The sequence below is a fragment of the Lytechinus pictus genome, chromosome 8 (assembly GCF_037042905.1).
Source record: "Lytechinus pictus isolate F3 Inbred chromosome 8, Lp3.0, whole genome shotgun sequence".
Taxonomy (NCBI): domain Eukaryota; kingdom Metazoa; phylum Echinodermata; class Echinoidea; order Temnopleuroida; family Toxopneustidae; genus Lytechinus; species Lytechinus pictus.
The window spans coordinates 39107973-39125665 of record NC_087252.1 but is presented as its reverse complement, the minus strand read 5'-3'; the positions used below and the strand labels follow the sequence as shown (position 1 = coordinate 39125665).

Below are 17693 nucleotides of genomic sequence, written 5' to 3'. Positions count from 1 at the left end.
GTGATCGCAAACGATCGCACGAGCAACTGTGAAAGCCCCTCAAGGTACACTTAAAAAACACATTTATTGTACTTCTGATTCTACATTGGCACAATATTACTCTCGCTTCATAGACCCACATAAACCTTCCTTCCTTTTCCCATAATTACCGTCTTCTACTTCATCCTCTCATAAATACCCATAATGCAATTGAATAACAAGCATCAGCAGGCCATATGGCATTACATTTACATCACTATATGTATTACGAAAAAAAAAAATCATATTTCAAAAATAGTTCCGCCATATTTGAGTATGATGTCCATTTAGGCAATATTATACAACGATAAGAAGGAGCATATTCAAATGTATAAATCATAAACTACAAATTAAGCCACTTTGCAGTTGTATCTCCACAACTGCTAAAAAGGCTTGCCAACATCATTTCATACATAAACATACACAATTTGACATAGCAACAAGATTTTCAATGTATAAGTGAAGAAAAATTCTCACTACATATGGCTGCTTCTAGCCTATTACACCAAACCTTGGAATGAAACATATCTTGAAACTCTTTTTCAAATTATTCTCAGCTTTCTATTAATACTTTATACATGTAGATGTTAATACATAACATTACACAAATATGTCTAAATGGGACACTGTTTATTCAAGATCTCACAAACCCTTTATGGATGAGGTAAACAATTGCAAATGCACGATTACCAATTACAACCATGCCAAAACTTCTATTTTCTATTCTTTTTTTTTTGCTATTTATAACCTGGGCTGCTAGTTCATAAAAAAATATATAAATATTTCTGAAGAGAAAGCACAGGGCATTTCATTAAACAAGTGGAATGCCTCTGGCCGTCTCACCTGCATCACGCGATTCAATATAGCAGCAGTGCTGATTTTGAAAACTACTATAACTCGCACAAGATGTTCAGTGATACTTGGTTACTCTTATTTCCACGTGTTATGAACTAGACCAATACACTTATAGAGATATGATGGCAATTCAACAAATACCCCCAACTTGCCAAAGTTCTTTGACCTTACATGACCTTTGACCTTGATCATGTGACCTGAAACTCGCACAGGATGTTCAGTGATACTTGATTAGTCTTATGTCCAAGTTTCAAGAGTCAGATCCATCAACTTTCAAAGTTATGATGGTAATTCAACAGATACCCCCATTATGGCTGAAGTTCATTGACCTTTGACCTTGATCATGTGACCTGAAACTTGCACAGGATGTTCAGTAATACTTGATTAACCTTATGTATAAGTTTCATGAACTAGGTCCATATATTTTCTAAGTTATGATGACATTTCAAAAACTTAACCTTAGGTTAAGATTTTGATGTTGATTCCCCCAACATGGTCTAAGTTCATTGACCCTAAATGACCTTTGACCTTGGTCATGTGACATGAAACTCAGGCAGGATGTTCAGTAATACTTGATTAACCTTATGGCCAAGTTTCATGAACTAGGTCCACATACTTTCTAAGTTATGCTGTCATTTCAAAAACTTAACCTCAGGTTAAGATTTGGTGTTGACGCCGACACCGCCGTCGGAAAAGCGGCGCCTATAGTCTCACTCTGCTATACAGGTGAGACAAAAACTTGCAAATAAAAATGGTGCAAAATCTGATTAACACACAAACAAAAATCATTAAAATAAATATTTTAATGAAATCACTTAAATGGCTAATCATAATCCTGTTCATGATGGAATGTTTAATTGTCTAATAACATAGTATTAAAAGTTTATGAAAGCTTGAATTTTCTTAGAGAGGAAGTTGATCTTATGGAACTAAATAAGTTGGCAGGAAACAATTGAAAACAGCTAAATCTAACGTTACTTGGAACTACAGAAATCTACTAACAATGCTTTGACTTTGGCAATCATTTCGCTTGTGGAAGGTAATTGTAGACGAAGTCTACTGCACACCGAATGAACATGCGATACTTTCAAGGCTGAGTGGATCCAGTTATCTGCAACTGACCAACATTTGAGTGGGATCTAAGATGCTGCTCTAGATGGTGATTCAAGGCGTAAGCTTTGTCGCAGAATTCACATTTGAAAGGCTTTTCACCAGTGTGGATCCTGACATGTACTGTCATGGAGTATTTAGATGAGAACCCCTTCCCGCAAACCAAACAAACGTGCGGTCTTATACCCTTGTGGCGGCGCTCGTGTATGCGCAGGTCGGTCCTCTCTGGAAACTTCTTATCACAGAACGAGCAAGAAAAGCGCATCTTGCGGTCAGCGTGTAACCTTCTGTTGTGGCTGAGCAGGGATTTTCGAGTCCGGAAAGCCCTCATGCAGGGTTCGCATCTATGCGGCCTTGCGTCCGTGTGTTCCTCTTGATGGTTCGTGGCGGCGCTCTGCGATGCGAAGCTGCGAGGACACTGGTGGCACTTGTAGCGTTTCTCCTTGTTGTGCGAGTGAAGGTGTTTCGCTAGCCGGTTCTTATAAGGGAAGACCTTGTCGCAGTGGTCACATGGGAACACAGAGACGTTTGGATGTTTGTTGCGCTTATGGCGTTCTAATCTATCTTTGCTGGCATATCTCTGGCTACAATGGGTACACTTAAAGGGTTTTTTAGAGTATTGATTTAAGCGAACTCCAAGCATATCAATCTTTGTCCCTTCATCACCCTCTCCTTCTTTTGTTTGTTGTTCACTATCATCACTATCACTTTCATCATCCTCTTCATCAGTGATTACAACATTTGGTCTGTGTTTCTTCCTCTCCTTCTTTCTTTTCTTCAAAAACACAGCAAGTCCTTCACAGTTTGCCACATGCCGAGCTATTTTGCCTTTCGGATTTAGCTCCTTCGAACAACCCATGCACAAGAGTTTCCCTGACCCGAACGCAAAGCCATGTACGTCATCCAGATGTCGGTGAAGGCGAGAACGTGAAGTGTAGTTCTTGCCACATAAGGAACACCTGATCTCTGGTACAATGTAGCCAGATTTCTGATCACTTTCTGATGATTTAGCCAAGTTCCCGATGACCTTCTCCGATTCCGAACTGATCGTCTCCTTCAGAAATGAACCATCATCAGCTCTGTCAGAGCCATCACTTACATCATCTTCTCCTGCCATTGCTTGAATTTTCTCTCTCATTGCCTGAAGCTTCTTACATTGCTGAAGATGTTGTAACATATTATCTTCAAAGTCAAAATAATTTTGACAGCCCATGCACACAAGGTTTCCTTTCCTCCGTTCAAACCCATGTGTAACATGCATGTGGCGGGAAAGATGACCACGACTGCTGTACTCCTTGGAACACAGCGTACACTTAATCCGGACTTCATCGTGGATCTTCTTGTGTCTCAGCAGCGTAAGCGACGTCTTGAAGACATCGTGGCACACGTCACACTCAAACTCACAGGTGCTTTCGTGGAAGCGCTCGTGGACCTGCAGACGACCTTCTGTTTGAAACCGTTTGCCACAGGTGGCACAGACAAAGTCTCCCTCCTGATCGCTGGATGGAACCTTACGACCAGTTTCTTGAGATTCCTGGTGCCTTTGTTCGGGTAAAGGGTGTTTCAGTGACTCCATCAATCTGGCCTTCTTGGTCATCCTGTCCTTGAGATTGCTATTCACATTCGGTGTCTGGTTGTCCTTCATGTGACTGAACTTGATGTGGCGGAGCATGACCTTGGATCCATGGTACCTTTCCTCACACATGTGACACTTGAAACAGTCAGCCTCTAAGTAAAAAAAACAAAAACAAAGTAAGAAGAGAATGTAGAGGAAATGCAAATGGAAAAGGGCTGGTAAAGAAATAAAGATTGTATGAGGGAGTGAGATTGAGAGAGCAAGGCTTGTATTATTCCATGGCCATAGAAAGCTATGGCCTAGGATGTTGTATTGACTAGCGTTGAGACCCCATTCATCAGCCTTGGCGATTTGTTGTGCCCTTTTGATATTCTTGTCTTCTGATTTGTGCGGTTATAATAGAAAGGAGACCGATGGAAAAGTGACCTTACCGTAAAAATGTTGAAATTGAAGGTCAGGAGGGAGAGAAAGAGAGAGAGAGTGAGAGAGAGAAAGAGATAAAAAGAAAGAGAAAGATATGAATAGAACAGCAAAACAGCAAGGATCTTATTACCTTCAAATATATGACTGAAAACACAATTTGTATTGATATTGTACACAAAATTACCTTTTTTGGTGTGACATACATACCGTACAAAAGTATGTGCATAAATCTACACAACAATGTACCCGGGTGTCATAAAGTTGGTCTTAAAAGATGGAGGACACATTGTGAAAATATTGCGCCAAATGTTCAAGGAGAAAGGGTGATATATACAAAAGTCTTTGGAAGACACTTTTCTCCATCGGCCTCATCAACTCTAACTCTGTAATATTTGAAATTCTGCACGGTCGGCAGAGCTAAGATGAACTCCCTCGTCGAGAAACCAACGGACGTGACTCACCTTTATTGAACCCCAGATCGTCCAGTTTTATTTTGCATCCTATCTTCTCCCTGTATTCATCCGAATAGAAGACCTTGAGTTCTGTACCGGGTTGGATGTTGTCTATCGCTCTGTAGTAGATATCTCCGTAATGCTGGAAGGCCTCTAGGTTCTGCTCAGCTGTGGTCCTTGCTGGACTGATGTGGTATAACCAATTGTTATGGGTGATGTTACTGCCATCAAGGTAGAACAACACGTTTCCTTGAAAACATAGCTGGAAAATCACGAAAAAGATGTAGAAATGTCTGATACAAAGGAAACATGTCATAAGTGTCATTAAGAGTGCGCTTTGCCATTTTTCGTGAAGTCAGCTGCAATGTGCAATGGTAGAGACACAAGATATTGTGGGCTCTACAGAAGAAAACCTCAACCGTAATCCTTGTTTTTAAGCCCATATTTACTCACCTTTTTTATACATGAACTTCTCTAGTTCCTATTTGCACTTGATATATATATATGTATATATATATATATATATATATATATATATATATATATATATATATATATATAAATGTGTGAAATTATACATGTACAACAGCTTTGGCAACTCTTTTATTTCAATATTTTGTGAAAGAAATGGATGAAGAGAACAATGGTACGCGTAGCTTAAATCAAGGTTCCCCAGAGCTATCTACCCTTTGGAAAAATTGGTGATGCCGAAAAAATGTCTCTGCCAGGGAATCGAACCCAGGCCCCCAGCTTTGAACGCCGGTGCCTTAAGCACTAGACCACAGAGACGGGTAAGTGGCTAAGGCGACCCCGATCCGATTGACCGTCAGAAAGACAGATTTCGACACTATACCAATTATAATTTCCTTTGTCGGGTGTAGGTGAATATTATTCTTTATCACAATATATAAAGCTCAAATTATTTGTACTCATCTTAACTGTAAAAGCTAATTTTACGGGGATGTTTCATCATGTTCGCGGCCTGTTCACGAGCTTGAGATTGCCAACACCAACACCGAACTTCAAATCATTCAAATCATTTTCCCAATCCCTGGGGGTTGGTGTTGGTGAATGGGGAAATTGCACGTAGATTGTCAACATCGGCCGCAGTGCTGGGTTAAGCAGACGACATTCAACACCAGCCTACAACACGAACTGCCGGAAATATGTCATATTTTTCCGAGGTCAATCCCAACACCAGCCTGATTTCAAGTACGGTGTTGTGGCTGGTGTTGTCACCACCAACACCAGATTTCAACACCAAATTATACTTGAAATCACCCACTGAGTGATTTCAAACTTGTCCGGTGTTGATGTTGGCATTGGTAGCACAATTTGGATTGTGTTTCCTAACTCCAAAACCTACTCTGAGTTTACACTAATGATCCAGATCACAAATTTGACAACTCAACATCTAGTGAGCGACTTTTAAAGGACAAGTCACCCCAACAAAAATTTGGTTTCAATAAAGAGAAAACATCCAACAAGCATAACACAGAAAATTTCATCAAAATCGGATGTAAAATAAGAAAGTTATGATATATTTAAGTTTCTCTTAATTTCACAAAACAGTTATATGCACATCCTGGTCGGTATGCAAATGAGGAGACTGATGACGTCATCCACTCACTATTTCTTATGTATGTTATTACATGAAATATTCAAATTTTCTCCTCATTGTAAACTGAAATAATGATTAATTCCTTCCTGAACATGTGGAATTAGCATTCTTGAATACTATATGGTTTAGTCAAGTTTGTCCTCATTGTCAAATCTGTAAAATATGAAATATTGTATAATTCAAACAATAAAAAAAAAATAGTGAGTGATGGACATTGACTGACTCATTTGCATGCCACTGAGTTGTACATATCACTGTTTTGTGAAAAATAGCGAAACTTTAAAATACCATAACTTTCTTATTTTACATCCGATTTTGATGAAATTTTCAGCATTATGCTAGTTTGATTTTTCTCTATTTATTCAAATCAACATTTTTCTGGGGTGGACTTGACCTTTAAGGATAATCAAGTAAAAATTGACCTAACACCAACACCAAAAGCTCAACACCGAACCTGAAACCACCCATCCATTCCTGCATTCACGTACCTCCCAAGTTGAGCCTATGTCTTGACCGTCCTCCTCGTCTAGCAGTGACCCGTTAAAAGGACCAAACCACTGAGATCTCTGGATGAATCGGTCGACCACAACTCCGTTGATGGCGCTTCCGTCCTTGTCTTTGAACTGGTATCTGAACCCCTGAGGAAGGTTTGAATGCTGCTTCTAAAATAGATTTACAGGGTGGAAGACAAAGAAATCAAGGTTACGGAAAACTTTCAAAGAAAACCTACATTTCTCACATCAATACTTTCTAGGATACTTTAAAACAGATATGTAACAATTATCAAGTGCATTATGCATTTGCGACACTAACGGAACCAGAAAGAGGCACATCTAGCCCATGCCCACCCCCTCCCCCTCCCTTTTTGAGAGACACAAATGTCATGCATACACAAGTGAGGACCTTTTTTTTAATTTTATTTTTTTTAAGCAGATAAGAACCAATAGCGCCAGCTCGAGTCCTCAACTACTCATACCTGGCCAGTTTCCTGACCCATAATGCTAGTGTAGTCTAGTAATATAGACCCACTTGAATGATAACATGCTAATTAACTGCTCTGTACATTCATACCGCACTAATTATGCTACCAAGTAGCAAAACAATTACTTTTCTTCTCAAAACATTTTAGTTTCTCTATACAAATACAATTATAGGTCAATTAATTCTCTGTAGTATTAGTAGATATCTGAAAACGTATATTTTAAGACTATGCATTTATAACACACAGTCAATAAGACACCACACGCAGTCCACTCCCCCTTTAAACAAATTTGTCCTAGAAGAAAATTACTTCCATTTTGTAGTGAAAACTTTTTTTTTGCTTGTCAAAATTTTCCCTGTACAAAATGCCTTCCCTTTTGGAAAATCCTGGATTCGCCCCTGATGTACTGAATCAGTATCAAAGAAAAGCAAGTTTCAAAAAGTTACAATGTCACAGAAATTTTTAAAGAAAACCTAAATGCCAAATAAAATATCATTACAATCTAGAAAAAAATTATTACAGATGGCAAAGGATCTTAATACAAGCATGAAATAATTTCACTTTGAAAATTTGGTGCATTTTACATCTCAAGAGAGGAAATTTAAATTTCAACTAAAAAATAAAAATAAATGAATTTCTTTGAAACCATGTCTTATACAAATTAACCCAATTTAAAATTGGGTGGTTTGCAGACTAAGGGAGGAGTCAATCCAACGATCCTTCAGGTGTCAGCCATAATAGGTCCTGTCAATGCAAATTATTGTACACTTGTAAGGTTTTCCCCCAATGAAATTGCTTGGTATTTCACTATCAATTTGTGCTGAGATAGATATACATGTATATGTATATATATTTCATTTTCAAATTATGCTGAGATATATGCACATATTTATCTATTTTTGTTATGATTTTCCTCAAAATAGGTGCACTGATGCCAAACATCATGGATAAATTCCGGTCTTGATACCTTTCCAGTCTTGTCAACCTTGTGACTGGTAGACCTCTGATTGTTTCCTCCGACGTTCACCGTCGTAGCCGACTTCTCAGCCAGAGGGGGTCGGCTGAGCGTGGTTGACCGTGTTGGGGTAGCAGTGGCCTGAGTGGACATTGTGGTCGAGGTTGACAAGAGTTGTTCTTGAGGTTGTGGAGCAGGAGGTTCAGGCCGACGGGAAGAAGCGTTGATATCTGTTGATGCAATGACAAGGTACATAGTAATAGCCTCATTAGAACTCCATTCCAATGGAGTCACGACAAGGCTTGAATTAATCCAACACCAAGCTCACGGCCTTGGATCAATTGGCCTCAATGTCCCCCAAAGTCGGCCTTGGGCATGATTTTGAGTGATTTCCCCTTGGTGCTGTAACATAGAAATGTGCACTAAATTGAATTGACCTTGCCCTTGATAAGAATTTACAGCCTGCATTGCATTCATTTTGGTCCAGATATGATGTTGATAAGGAAAGCTATCTTTCCTAAAGCTAATGTCGAGGGACTGGCTCCCCAAATCCCGACCACAGTGCTAATCCCCTCAGCTCAACTCAGGGGGCTGGCACTGGGATAGGGAGTTGGGAGTCATATCCTCTATGTTAGCTCTAGGAAAGAAAGCTTCCCTCCATCAACATACAATCTGGTGGGTGTTTCACAAAGAATGAAGAGTGATTTAGAGTTATGCTTGAATGCTGACGTGCACATGTAACACATAATTTGTTTGATAAATATGCCCTAGTATGCATGATCTGACCAATGCGGGTATGCGTTATATACATGTATACCGTACACTTAAATCTTTGTGAAACACCTCCCTGGACTACATATATCTCTAGCTACATCTGAGCGATTCAATATGATATAATCACTCTCCTGCATCCCCCTTTCCCTACTCCTTTCCATTACAGCTGAATAGACATCATGCACTGACGTTATTGCGCCATCATTGAAGCCACTGCCTTGCTGCTTGCATGCATAGACGCATCTTCAACTCTGTTTTAACGCATATCACTATATCCTCTTGAGGAAGGGCGCTCTCATAGCATGACATCATATGGTCTATTAGAAAACCTATTTATCATGTGCTCACCTTCTTGTATCACTGCCGAGAATAGGTTGTCCACGCCCTGCGGAGGGCCTCTAACCACCTGAACTCGATGTGACATCGATGGAACACCCTGCTGCAACAGACCCCCTTCGGTTCCACCTTCTCCTCCAAGGACATGCGCAAAACTAGGCAGACTCCCATGGTTCAGCAAGGGTAATGGCTGCCCTCCTTGAGGCTGCTGCAGTTGCTGTAGGTGAGAACTGCCACTGCCAGAAGGTGCGGTTGTTGCTTGCAAGTGGTGGGGTTGCAGGAAAGAACCTTGTTGCTGCAAGACGGGATGAAGTTGTAAAAGGATTGTAAGTGGTTAGCCAAAAAAAATCTTGAAATTACTAATGAGGTGAAGGAGCGAAGCAACTCGATCCCAGTGGAACGAGGGTAGGGGAGAACAGCTACCCCCCCCCCATCAGTGTGGAATTTGTTGCTAAGGGGTAAAATTGTGCAATCTGGCACATACTTTGATACATGTATATACATGTATGTATTAAGGCATAATGAAGAGATAAATTTATAAAAGAGAAAAACAATTAATTAAGCTGTCACTCTGCATGTACATGTAGTTAAAGAAAAAAATCAACATAGCAGGTGAACAAATTATTAATTATGGTTGTGGAAACTCATTAATGACTTTGAAATGTTTTTTCAAACCTTTTGGTCATCAACCCTTTGTGCATCAATATTTCTTTTAGGGTAAACCTGGACGAGATATTATTAAAAAGGGTTTCTAGACATTTTGTTTATGCAAAGAACTTGTCTGGACCATTTACAAGTTTGCAGATTTTCTATTTTCAATTTTCAAAGAGTGCGATTTCTTTCAGGCTTGCGGTATGGTGGTGCATCATCGCGCTCAAAAAAAATTCAAGAATCCCAGAAAAATCTGGATAACTTACATCCCTGAGTTGTAAGTGCTGTGGGAACGAGAGGCTCATATGTTGTGAGTGGTGAGAAACAGAAGCTGTGCTATGAGGCTGCTGCTGGGACTGCTGATTTGGGCCATCATAGTTCAGGTAGTTCATCCCGAAAGCCTTCTGAATCCAAAGACACAAAACTCAGCAAAGGTTGAATAACCTGTTTGAAAGAGCAGTAAACGGCTATGACATTGAAGATTGTGATTTTTCACACTCTAATGATCTTAGGTTAAGTGCAGAAAATAGGTGGAAACACACATTTTCTGATATCTACCGGTAGACTTGCACTAATTGCACATTAATTTGATACAGGTTTCTTTTTTACGCAAATAGCAAGAGTAAGTTACTACTGATAAATGTGTACAAATTGAATGGTCAAATGCTATTGCAAATGCCTTTCCTAGATGGATAACTCCAATACAATACCATTTTACAGGCCTACATACATTTTCATATTTATCAACTCTAATAAATCTTTTAATCCAGCCTACTCCATCCAAAATGTCAGAGCAAAAATAAGACAGGTCAGGGCAGCCAACATCATTCATGTGTCTTTGGCAATTTACAATTGTTAATAATCGAGGAGAGGGGGGGTAGATCTACTTTGTGGTCTAAGGTAAAATGCCAAGTATTAAGTGACTTTCAGCCACTGTCCAGTATTCAGTCAGTCAAACTTTTAGTTTCAATTTTGTAAAAACAGTTACATGCACATCATCATGAATATCCAATAAGTGGGATGATGATGTCATATTCCCACTTTCCTTGTTCTTATGTTACTACATAAAATCATAATTGTTTCATTTTTTAAAAATGATGTCTCCATTATAATGATGAAATAAGTTGCAGCAATAAATAACTAATGCTATTAATCAGTTGTCAATCCAATTGTCTTAGTTCTTGGTAGAAAAAAAAATTGAATAGACCTAATTTCATATACCGGTAATAAAATACAATAGAACAAGTGGAGATATGACATCATCAGCCCATCTATTGAATATTCATAAAGACATGCCTACATTGTAGAACTGTTTCACCAGAATAATGCAAATCTTTGAAATTCAAAAAATTTGTTATTTGTTTTCCAAATTTGATCAAATTTTCAGCATTTTGCTCTGTGAATTTTACTCTACTAGTATTAATTGAAATATAAATATCTCTAGCCTGGACCAACTCTTTAATAACTTACCCAGCATTTGAGCCAAGAACTTATAAAGCTTTCTTCCCTGATCCTTCTGTTCATTTTTCTTTCTTTCCTCCTTTTAAAATTTTCTTCCTTCATTCTCTCTTTACTTAAACTTTTCTTTGCTTCCTTCTCCCTTCTCCTTTTTGCTCTTTCTCTCCATTATCTTCTTTTTCATTCTCTCCTCCTTTCATCCTTTCCTTCCTTCAATTTTTCCCCTTTATTTTTTCTTTCCCTTCCTTCCTTACTCCCTTCATGTTTTTCTTTCTTTGTTTCTTTCAAAGAATGAAGAAAACATTTTCTTTCCTTCATTCACTCTTTCTTTCTTCCGCCTTACTCACTTTCTTTTTTGCTTTCTCTCCTTTATTTTGTTTCTTTCACACATCTTCCCTTCCTTCCTTCCTTTCTTTTTCTTTCATTCTTTATTCATTTCAAAGAATGACGGAAACCCTTTTTCTTTCTTGTATTCTTTCTTTAATCCATCTTATATTTTTTCCTTTATTTCATTTACTTCATTTCCCCCTTCACTGTCTTTCTTTCCTCTCAATTCATCCATTTTTTTTCCTCATTTCTTTCTCTCGATCCTTCATTCTTTCGTTCACCCTCCCTTCCTTTTCTTTATATATATTTTTTTACAAGTCTAGCATTGTGTAGCATTCTTTGTTGAATTTTTTTTTAGACCTGGCTCGGTCGATCCGCTCGTGTAGATGTAGTGTGCTTTGTCGATTGTCACGTATTTCAATTTGTGAAATCTGGTCACCCTGCATGGCGTCATATTGACGTACGGAGCCGAACATGCCGAAGCCGAGGGGATGCCACGGCCGGCATGGCCGGAGCCAGAAGATGAAGTCTCTCAGCTCAGCAGAGCATATCCCTGACACTGACAGAAATAGACATGATCGCATGTCATAAGATGGTCGAATTTCGCAAACAGGGTAAAAATTGTCAAAAAAGTTATTTTTTTTATGAAATAGGTATTACAATTCTTCAAATAAAGATGGAGGATTTTATAAATGACTTCTTAAACCACTCTTGAGAAAGTAAATACTTTGGGAAGGCATTTCATTGATATGAAATGTGATTTTTTCCCCAACATTTTGGCAAATATAGGGAAGGACTTTTCTCACACTTTTTTTCCAGATATAATTTTTGCCGTTTTCTTTTTTTTTTTCCTTTCATTTTTTTTTGACAGTGGTTAAACCATTTATACCCCTTCCCATTGAATATGCCTGATTAAAAAATATGTTTCTACTGAAAATAAAATAATACAAACTAAAGGATATAAGAATAAAAATGTGCCATTCCCAACTTGAAAAGTAAGGGAAAATTATTTGCTTGGCTTTTAATTATATTCCAGTCAGAATAGACTATTGCCACAGCTGTTAAAAAATGTATGTAATGGCTTCTTAATTTTCCCCTTTTCCCCATTTTTTTATTAACTTTGTTTTATTAATTTTTCTTTCATTTTCTTTCCTTTTTTCTCTCTAATTTTTCTTTTCTTTTTTTCCCTGTTCTTTGTTTTTTCTTTCTTCATTTTCTTTCTTTTGTTTTATTTCACTAATTTCTTTTATTATTTTTGTTTTCTTTTTGTAATATACTTTTTGAAAATTATTTTCGTTTGTTTCCCACTTTTATGCATTGTTCTAATTTTGCAGCATATTTTTCTGTGATTTTCTCCTTCTACAATATGCTGCAAAAGAGAAAACAGAAATAAACTGGATTTGGGGCATGCATATTCTAGGTTTTAGGATTCAAAGAGAAAGGAAGGAAAAACCATTGTTTTGTACATCTATCTGAATTTGCTAGGCACTATTTATTTACTTTACCATTATCTCTATACAGAGATTAAAAAAAAAGTCCACACAACCTGCGAACAACAATTAATTTATTCTCTTTCAATCATTTCATTTTTACAACGATAGAAACATTTATCAATTAGCAAAGTAAAATAACAGCAAACAAGGTTTACATGTATAAAGTAAAAGTAACATAGTGGTAGTGGCTGCAGAATTAATATTTCAGAAGTTTGTTTTATTCATTTTTAATGTTTTTCTTTATATTTTTCGGGCCACCAAACTTTAATATCGGGCCAGCAAAATAAAAAATTTGATGGTTTGGTGGCCCGAACGGGCCACCACCAAAAAAAGTTAATGTGGAGCCTTGGTTATAGGTATAGTGAGTGATTGTATTACCGACCGGCCTTGTATTACCGAACGCGCGCATCGTACGCATCAGAAAATAATTTCATACGCTCAATTCTTTGCAACATCCTTCCAAAGGGAACTTGAATAGAAAGATGATGAAAAATGGTCAAAAACACATTTTCAAAGTCTTAATATTCTAAAAATAATCAAATATGGTAAAAACAGCTATTAAATAGTAATCAGTGATTTTGTTGTTTTCTCAACTTTTCCAATAAAAAAACACACGTTCGGTAATACGATACCTTTTTCAAGTGACCAAAATATTTCACATGCGGAGAGGGGTCCGATTGTCCGAAATGGAAGCTAATAAATATCGTCAAAAGGAAAAACGATTTCGTCAAATTTCTTATAATTTTACATATTTATATTTTGTAGGTAATTGTGTATTTATATGGCAACTTCACCAGCTCTAACAACTCTTAGGAAGTGTCTACATTTTTCAACTGTTACCAGCGATCTCCAACCTTAACGGAGGAAGGATACAAGAGAGAGAGATTAACTTAAAGTTTGGTGAATTTTATGAGAATAATGTTTTTGATATGATTGAATTCATGAAAAGTGTTCGGTAATACGATCCATTATAAAATAGCTGTATTATTTCAAGCATCGCGATTGGTCAATACGCGTCACATGACATCCAACTTTTTTTGTGCACTGCACGGTAGTGCAAAAGGTGTGCAACGAAAATTGACATTGCACGCTCAAGCAAACCAGTGCGGTAGAAGTCCAACAAAACTGTACTGTAAAGTGTAACTTTAAAAAAAATTGTTTCTGTGTTGCTATTTTATAAAACAAATAATGCACTTGCTCTGTCGTGCGTAAAAGTAAATGCAGAGAAAGCTCGGTTTCTTCAGATGGAGCACACTGGGCACTCGCCGCAAGCGGCTCGTGCACAGTGCGACACCTATCTAAAGAAACCTCGCGTGCTCTGCATTTCCACTAACCCAGAGAGCTCCGGCCCGCGTAGCGGGCCGGAGCCCAGACGCTCAGTGTGCAAACGGGCATTCAGGTGAGAGTACCGTGAAGTTTGGTCAAAATAATTTTGATAATACATAATTAAAACAGAAATTAAGCACTTACCACGATTGTATGGATGATAGTCTAACGAGTGGCAGTTTCCTGACATCGAGGCACAGACTGGAACCTCAAAAAACGATCAGTTCTGTCGCGGTAGCTCTCCTCTTTCAGAATTCAACACAAAATGGCCGATCGAGACCGAGGCTAGTATAGCACTAGCGCATATAGACTTTGTCAAATTCGCGCATGCGCCCTACACCCTCTCGAACGGCCATTTTGCTATGAATTTTGAAAGAAGGAGAGCCACCGCGACAGAACTGATCGTTTTTTGAGGTTCCAGTCTGTGCCTCGATGTCAGGAAACTGCCACTCGTTAGACTATCATCCATACAATCGTGGTAAGTGCTTAATTTCTGTTTTAATTATTTATTATCAAAATTATTTTGACCAAACTTCACGGTACTCTCACCTGAATGCCCGTTTGCACACTGAGCGTCTGGGCTCCGGCCCGCTACGCGGGCCGGAGCTCTCTGGGTTACATTTCCACTAACGCTCTCGGCTGCATGCATTATTTGTATACTAGGCACTACCTAGACCAAAAGCTTCAGTCTCTGTTATGTTGGTTGTTCAGCTGAACTCCGTTGGCTTCATTCACCAAATACAGAGACCGAAGTTCTAGCGCGATCTGTACAGGGGACTCAATGGCCATATGTTTATGTACTTAAGAGCGGATAAAACGGGGAAGTGAATTTGCGCGACAGCCGAGGTAAGTCACTGTTTTTGTTCCTTTTAACTTGATTTTTCTCTGTTTTTTGGCAATTAATGGCAAGAGGGAATATTAATTTGCATTTTGGTCGCGTTAATTTTCAAAAAATTTATTCATTAAAGACAAAAATTGAAGAGCCCCGACGGGGGGATTTTGCATTGCAAGTCCCCTAATGGTGGCTGCACGGTAGCGAGCCGTCTGTGTACGAGGAGGAATTTAAAAAATAAAAAAATGTTAAAAAACTCCTCGAAACAGACGGCTGCCAGCTGTCTAGGCACTACCATACTTGGCTGAGCCTGAGGCCTACGGCTACGCTGAGCCTTTTCTGTGGTCGTCGACTAACCTCGCACTTAGGCGTATGCTTGCATGCTTTAAATAGCGACTCAGCTTATGTGCAATTCGGTAACATCCATCACAAAAACATGATGATTCGTACTCGCTTACGTGCATTAAAATTTGGATGTGTCACCAGGTGGGTTGGTACGGTACCGTAAAACATCCGCCTGAAAAAAAAAAATGCGTGAAATGCAAACATTAAACTTGCCTTTTAATTCACCAAATCTTCAATCTTCGAATATAGAATAGCTCTCGAGCTCTCCAAGGTCCAAGTACCGTAAAAAATACCGTAATTGCGGTCAGCAAAAAGCTAAGGAAGGCAAGCAAGGCCAAAAAAGACGGTTGATCATGCGCCCTCTTCCTTTTGTCTGGCTTGCTTTGTGCGGCTGCGGTGCGTGCGCGCCGGCGCGGCCGCCGCGGCCGGAGAAATTTCCTCAAATTTCGAGGAATTCTACTACGCTGAGCCAAGACTAATTCTAGCCAAAATTATCGAAATTTCAACAAGGCCAAGCACTTAAAAGGATCAACCAGTGGTTGCAGCTATTACAGGTTTTTTAGGTATGTACAATATACACCAGTCGGTGGACTGTACCGTACTTTATAAGAAGAAGAAAAAGAAGAAGTCGTTCAATAACAACAGTGACTCGGGTACAAACGGTGACGCGTGCGTTCACGAGTGCATGTAATTCTTTATGCATACACATACCAATGGGGGAGTCAAAATTCTGTGACTTACTCGTTCAATTTGTGCAAGAGCAATATCCCTTGGTATACTGTGCAAGGGTAAAGCGAACATAGCATAGCCATAGGACAGGAGGTGGCTAGATCAGAGTAGGGTGTCTGGACGATCAAACAATAGTCTCAGTCTCAGCGATAGCTGCGGGAGTCTCTGCCCATACCGTACGGTACTTCTTGGCAAGTTCTTCTTTGTTGTTCTTCCGGCTATCTGCAGGTTGGTTGTTGTGTTGAAGTAATTTCTCTAACTCTAAGACTAAGTAGGCTATTCAATAGTATTAAAGCGAATGATGAATTTTAATACCTAATAATACACGCACGTCAATGCGCGTCGCGTACTAAAGCGAAAATGGCACACACTTTTTTAATACAAGGTCCCCTTTGAAAGCTCAGAAAATTGTGATCTGATCATTTTTTTTCAAACAAAAATGATATGGTTCGAAAGGGAATTAAATTTCCTATAATATGCTCATAAGGACAAGTTTTCTCTTATATTATGAAGTAAAGATAATACAAAATTGCGACAGCACAGCAATTGAGGGTGCTACAAACTTTCTTAAGTATTTCCGGGATCGCTGATTTCGATGGTGCACTCAGTTTTGGGCTGATTACACAAGATCACAATGCAAAATCAATTTGGAAATACCCTTGTGCAGACAAGCGAAATCTAGAGGCCTGCGTGGCGTACTCGTCTATTTTCTTGACAACGAAGCCATACGTAGAGCGCGTAAATCCCAAATTAATTTGCATCGTATGCAAATTCGCGGCAAGCCGTCCACGTGAGCACAAGCGCGCGAGTTTTAAAACACATGAGTGAATGGGGAGCCCGCATGACTTCGACTTGGTGTGTGAATGTCTGTGTGTGGAGGTGGAACACGTACGTTGGCTATGATGAGAATTACCATGCGGTTGTGTTTGTTGTGTGTGCATTCATTGGCGATGTGTTTAAAGGCCAAGTCCACCTCAGAAAAATGTTGATTTGAATCAATAAAGAAAAATCAAACAAGCACAATGCTTGAAATACAAAAGAAATATTGAGTGAGTAATGTCATCTGTTCCTCATTTACATACCGACCGAGATGTGCATATAGGAACTGTTTTGTGAAATGAAGGGAAACTTTAAAATGCCATAACTTTCTTATTTTACTTCCGATTTTGATGAAATTTTCAGTGCTATGCTTGTTGAATTTTTTCTCTTTTAATTCAATCAAGTTTTTGTTGGGGTGGACTTGTCCTTTAACGTTGAGATTTTTATGTTCATATCATTTGTGCATGTTTTGTGTAGAGGATTTCCCTACCCGACTGCTCTATATTTATGTCAATTTCACTCTTTTTATCGAGTGTGTTGTTCTTCAAGCATCCACTGATTTGTACATCGAGTGTGATGTAATCGCGCTTCGCGAGGTCTTTGCTTCTCGG

General features: G+C 38.8%; 1 protein-coding gene across 1 annotated transcript; it reads right to left on the bottom strand.

The window, feature by feature from the left end:
• Window positions 1–221: 221 nt before the first annotated feature.
• On the bottom strand, window positions 222–15932 carry LOC135155194 (zinc finger protein 888-like). Its single transcript, XM_064104060.1, has 7 exons — window positions 15748–15932; window positions 10020–10197; window positions 9115–9397; window positions 8005–8222; window positions 6544–6717; window positions 4444–4696; window positions 222–3711 (listed from the first exon to the last, which is right to left on the bottom strand). Exons 2-7 carry the CDS (start codon window positions 10143–10145, stop codon window positions 1961–1963), a joined length of 2805 nt encoding a protein of 934 aa, XP_063960130.1. The 5' UTR covers window positions 10146–10197; window positions 15748–15932; the 3' UTR covers window positions 222–1960.
• Window positions 15933–17693: the final 1761 nt, after the last annotated feature.

Coding starts and splice junctions, on each gene's coding strand:
- LOC135155194 (XM_064104060.1), bottom strand. CDS start 10,145: ATGAACTACCTGAACTATGATGGCCCAAATCAGCAGTCCCAGCAGCAG. Junction 6,718..8,004: donor AGGTTGACAAGACTGGAAAG/GTATCAAGACCG, acceptor AATCTATTTTAG/AAGCAGCATTCAAACCTTCC. Junction 4,697..6,543: donor ACATAGGCTCAACTTGGGAG/GTACGTGAATGC, acceptor GTGATTTTCCAG/CTATGTTTTCAAGGAAACGT.